The following is a 6,000-nucleotide window of genomic DNA, read 5'->3' on the forward strand; positions in this document are numbered from 1 at the left end:
AGTTTCAGGAACCTCGAACAAAGCTCTGGCTCTTTGACACTTTGGTCACTTCAGCCATGCTGTATGGAGTGGAGATATGGGGACCCTCAGTGGATCACCACAGCCGAGCTGGTAGCACTGATGGATGGAGATGTATGGAGAGGCCCTTGGTTTCTATGATTTCCCGGATGATTAGGGCCAAGGCCTCCCTACCACATGATATTATCCGTGCAGAGATGGCTGCCCCCCCCATTGGTAGTAGAGGCACTCACTCGATCAGTCTCCTTTATACATAGCACTTGGGCTCTCCCTAGAGACAGATATGCTTGCTTAGCCCTGGAGTCTTCACAACAGTTGGCATCACAGGGAGACGGATCATGTTGGTATGCACAGATGACAGCTTGGTTCCAACTGCATGGCTTTAGTATGGACAGGCTACCTCCATTTCAGTACTCCTTGGATGCACCCTCCCTCTCTCTCACACGGGCAGAGATTACCAGACTTATCACGCAGGACTTGACTCAGCTGGACACTAGGAGGACATGGATACAGCCGACACACGAGCTTGGTACGAAGATGGCTTTCTATAGAGATCATCTTCTCCAGCTCACGGAGGATGGGTTTGTGATTGGACCCAACTACATGGATACTCATCTTTCTCATGGGGTACGGTGTGCTATTGGTCAGATGCGCACATCCTCACACCATCTAGAGATTGAGACTAGCAGATTCAGAGGAGTACCAACTGAGGCCAGGATTTGTCAGCTGTGCCAGATGGAGCCAGAGACAGAGTTACATTACATATGTCACTGTCCAGTATATTATGAGATACGAGGCCGTTTTCAATGCCTGTTCAGAGAGGGTTTCGGACCACTTTCTAGAGTCATGAGATACCAGGATTAGAGATGCCTTGGATTATACTTGCTGGAGCTGCGTAGACATAGAGAGGGTCTCTTGAGAGGGAGGGGATCAGAGAGGGAGAGACACCTACAGAGGCAGATTACAGACTTCTTTCGACCAGAGATTGAGCAGTCAGGCCAGCAGGCATTGCAGCTAGCCTCAGAGTATAGCCGCACCAGAGGTACACTGATTGATCAGGCTATAGAGCTGGGGCGGTCTAGGCGCCCCAAGATGAGAGGCCCAACACCGACGGAGACTACAACAGAGGATTAGGACCATAATAACGGCATGGGAGACGTCCAGTCAGAGTACTCACCATGGAAGACATTGAGGATATCCGCCATCGACCGATGAGAGACATCTTTGGATAGTGATGTATATGATGCTTACCTTTGTTGCTGGAGTTTTCCTTCCCAGATGTTATCCATTAGGAGCTCCTAGTACCTTACTTTTCCTTATAGTTGTTGTTTCAGTTTCAGTTAGTTGTTTAGTTGTTTTAGCTTTTCTTACACAGACATTGTATCAGATCCACCAATTGTTGTAACCTTTTTGGTCTCATAGGTCATTTTGGCCTTTTGAGGACGTTAATATATCATTTCATTTCATTTCTCTCTCTCTCTCTCTCTCTCTCTCTCTCTCTCTCTCTCTCTCTCTCTCTCCCAGTATGGTACAGGATGGAGCTAGCTAGGTTGCATATCATGATTGTATACTCCATGCATATAGCTTTGCATTTTTCTCCTAGTAGTAGAGCTCCATCCCCCGCACACCCAGATTCAGCTTTTTTTTTGTTCAGTACTTTTTCATTTTGTTGGGATGACAGAGGATACCCCATACAGGTACTCCGATTTGTCTCATAGGCCGAGTTCGGTCTTTTGGAAGACGTTAATAAAATCTTTCTTTCTTTCTTTCTTTCTCTCTCTCTCTCTCTCTCTCTCTCTCTCACACACACCCCCCTTTACATTCAAGTACACACAAATTTAGCATACTCTACTAAAGTAATCTTGTGGGATTCAAAAGGACCCAATTTTTATATGGTGATGTAGAAGCTTCTTACCAACAGCATTTTCAGAAGCGTGTGTGTGCCAATGTGTGCAAGGGCACTATTGATACGACTCTTTTCTGAAAGCTCAACAAATCGTGAAACACTTTCCCCTTGCTCATAAGTTTCTACCAAGACTGCAGGGTGCACCAATGGATAAAGAGGTTTTGGAAAAGACACATCTTTCCATTGCCGAAAATTATAAAGAAACCTGCTGAGATGTGCTGCTTCCCTAGCAAGATCAACTTGTGTCAGCATGAAGACTGCAAACTGCTGCACACTCTCGTCCAGCCTTAGCCACCTTAATCCTGGAACAAGGGTCGACAGCCGTGCAATCCAATTTATTACTATAAAGTCCTGCCTTATCACTTCACTGACACCAGGATGCCTTACTTTGACTGCCACAAGCATGGATTTTGACTTCTGGCCAGGATAACTGAAGCGCAAAGTTGCTTTATGGACCTGTGCAATGCTTCCTGATGCTACTGGCTCCTCATCAAAATCTTCAAAGATATCATGCAGCTTTCGCCCAAATGCTTTCTCCACTGTATGAAGGGTGTGTGAGTATTTGTGAGCTGGTGCTTTTGTGTGCAGCTTTGAGAGCTCCAGGCAAAGATCCCTTGGGAACAAATCAGGCCTTGTAGCCGCCCACTGCCCCCATTTGATAAATGCTGCACCTGCAAATTCTAGAGTATGATGCACAAGCTGCAACCAGGCCTGACGAAACCGACCCCCAAATGAGTCCGCGAGTGGAGCAGTCAGAAATGCCGGCATGAAGAGAACCAGTAGGTATAGGGCCCTTGATACAAGTCCCACAAACTCCAAAACAGAATATATAACTGATGACAAGTATGAAGGTGAGATCTGTGACTGACTGTAGAGTGGAGCATTGCCATGTGACTGTTCAGCTTCAGCTATGCGTCGATTCATACTCCCAACAGCTACCGCCACCAATCCTAAAGTGATATGTGATCGTGCACATGCAAGGCTTACAGCCCTAACAACCAACCCAAAAGGGGGAAGCAAGGGCTTGCAAAACCTGTTTCTCATATAAAGCTTTTGCCAGGCCCTCTGCCTGTACATGAACCCATTTCTTTCATACAGACTTTCCCAAGCTCTTTGTCCATGGGCAGTCACATCTGCTTTGAAGGAAAACACCGAGTGCCCGGTTGCTTTCAAAGACAGTCGGGCTTCATGAATGAAAACCTGCCCAAGCCTTGTCACTAGGGTAAACCAGGGCTGGTAGCCATTTTTTGCACTTGCTGGAGTGTCAGCATGTTTTAACCTACCCCAAATAGAACTTGCTTGTGAATGCAAGCCTCTGGATTGTCTGCACAAAACTGTGGATACTCCACCATAGCTGGTGAATGTGGTATGTCCATCCCTGATACTATTCACAAAGCCATCTGAAGAAGTCTCTCGACGGGAATGGAATGCCCTGCTCAATAAAGTTCTGCAAAACAAATTGCTCAGACTTTAAATACTAAATGTTCACCAAACAGTGGCAAATATATAAGTTGTCAAATCTCACTCTCCAAATTGATGTGTCCATGTTTTGAAATGAAATGACTAATATGGTTATGGACTTTCCTGGGTCCACTTGACGTGACCACTCTTTAGACTCCCTGAAGGCATGTGTGTTAAGCAGTGAGATGCAATGCCATGCAAAAAACTGGGATAAAGATACCATGGAGATCCAAGACGAAAAAAACCCTTGTTTGAGACCAACTGCCTAAGTGGAATAGGGTAGAGATCACTCCTACAAGACCAGGATTCAAGGTGTGCAGCCCAGGCAAGCCAAGTTTAGTGACTCATGTACACCTTGCATTAATCATAAATAGATGTAAAAATGTATATATATACTGATGTAAAGTTCACATTATTTCCCAAACTTAATGTGACTAAGATTTAGTTCAGCTGCCCCTTGGTTATGCTAATCTTGATTTACTTGATATTTTGACAAAGCATACTATATTATGCATTGGATGTTCAGGTCTCAAATCCCATTCCTTGCACTTTGGTGCCATTATATTGATCATGGCTTGGCTTAAGCTGTAGGAGAAAAGTCTACATGAAAAAACTAGATAACTGCTTCTTCAGCATCTGGAGTGCAATGAAGGAGGCAACAGCCCATACAGGTTGGCTACTTAGCATCCCAGACCGCTTGGCCCACACGCACAGAGTGCAAACACAGGTAATACATGCACATACATACATATATCCATACACATACATGCAATCAATGCATTCATCCGTGTGTGAGCATCCGTGTGTGAGCATGCACACAATGAGGAGCAGGCTGAAATCAAGACAACATTTTCTTGGTACCTTGGTCACTACTTCATGGTGTGGCCATAAAGTTTGTGGTTCTTTTTAGGCAGGGAAAACAGGATAGGAGGCATTTGGCCTGATAACATTCAAAAAAACGATTTTCACCAGTTTTTCCCTTCTCAATAAATACGTGCTTCTCCTTGACAACATCCTAAGGCTTTGGGTGCACCAAAGATTACAAAGGAAGCAAACTGCAAAGTGCAGAATACACCGGTAGATGGTGGACAAGAAAACCTATGGGATGCCTCACACGTAGTCACAGGAAACGGCGGTTCCCTACCTCATCCCATTCCCATTACGTACTACACTCCCATTCCCCATTCCATGCAACTACCGGCTCTGAATATCCCCCTGAAAGGCCCCACATCTCTTGAGAAAAAAGAGTGACAGAAAAAATGGATAAATCAATGTGATATCTGATGTAGGAGGGAATAACATTAAGTGACATAATAATAACATTATTTAACACCTTAAATCATTTTTTTAAACATAAAAACAACAGTAATAACATCTTACAGCATTAGATAGCATGATGATGATTTTAAGAAACAGGCTTAGAGCTCGACGTATTTCTCTAACATGGAATCCCTTAATCAAAATCCGAAATGCTCTCCCTTATGGAAGTCTCCGCGATGGCATGATAGGCAAAACAAACTCTGACTCACCCTAGCTTTTCAAAAGAAAACAATTAGCCCTAATCAAACCCTAACCCATACCCCCTAAACAGAGAGAAGGATCTTACCTGACACAAATACTCATGAGATCAAGAGAACACAAGCTGACGGAAGAATTTGAGAGGTTTTTTTGCCTGGTGAAATGAGCCGTTGTCTGTGCAGCATCCGACTGCGCTGCAGAAAAAAGCTTCGAAACAGTTCTCTGCAGAAGAAGAAGTCCTTGAAGACCTTGGGAAGGCACGTTAGTCCACGTAGCCTCCTTTTTTCATTAATAAATGATAAAAGGAGGAAAAATAAAATAAATTGGACCTTAGGGTTTTTAGCAAAGCCGTCTACCCTTACCTTAAATTTCTTATTTAAAAAGCAACGATCTAAGCTTTTTTTTTCTAGAGAAAATAAAAGAAGTAATTTTACATCACATTTTTACTTTACAAGCTCCAGTCAAAAGACCAGCGTTAACAGCAGCAACATCTCCCTTACACTAACTGTGATGCATGAAAAAATTTCTTGCAAAAGTGAGTAGTAGGCATACCACCCTCCACCATCACCTCCACAGGTGAACACCCCCCCCCCCCCAAACAGGCATTTAGAGGGAGTTTAACTCCCACACACATTCAAATCTTCACATAGAAAGTCACAAAGTTTAGGGGTTGGGGCATCGGCCATCTTGGCCACTAGCGAATACTCTAGCCAAGGATGGTGCGAGTTCAAATCTCCCCCTCCTCTCGCTCCACAAGATGGGGTGATGTGAGTAATGTGTCTCTTCACCCCCAACAACAAAGCAAAACAAATTTAAATAATTGTTTGTAATGGAAAGCATACATCTCAGCCCACTTTAGAATTAAAAAAATCCCTTGCAATTCACATGCAACACATTAATGTCACATAATTATTTTTAAAAATTTGCAATAGAAAGTGGTCTCTCCATCAAACCTCTTTTACATGATGGTGATTGGGGAAGGCTTCCCCTCCATCCTACGCTTCTCTCTCTCTCTCTCTCTCTCTCTCTCTCTCTCTCTCTCTCTCTCTCTCTCTCTCTCTCTCACACATGCAAATCACACAAATCTTAAACTCATA

General features: G+C 43.9%; 1 protein-coding gene across 2 annotated transcripts in view; it reads right to left on the bottom strand.

The window, feature by feature from the left end:
* LOC147610524 (uncharacterized) overlaps positions 1-5,230 on the bottom strand; it is a 48,577-nt gene extending 43,347 nt beyond the window's left edge. The window contains exons 1-2 of one of the 2 annotated variants that reach the window (XM_086785925.1): positions 4,992-5,230; positions 1,934-3,371 (exon numbers count right to left, since the gene is read on the bottom strand). In XM_086785925.1, the coding sequence (XP_086642051.1) occupies positions 1,934-3,371; positions 4,992-5,008 (1,455 nt within the window). In that variant the 5' untranslated portion in view covers positions 5,009-5,230. Of the gene's footprint in view, positions 1-1,933; positions 3,372-4,765; positions 4,911-4,991 lie in introns of those variants that run through there. The other variant, XM_086785926.1, reaches the window with a different exon arrangement.
* Between the last annotated feature and the right edge of the window lie 770 nt (positions 5,231-6,000).

The sequence above is a fragment of the Cibotium barometz genome, chromosome 49, assembly GCF_041138505.1.
Source record: "Cibotium barometz isolate CiBa-2024 chromosome 49, ASM4113850v1, whole genome shotgun sequence".
Taxonomy (NCBI): Eukaryota; Viridiplantae; Streptophyta; class Polypodiopsida; order Cyatheales; family Cibotiaceae; genus Cibotium; species Cibotium barometz.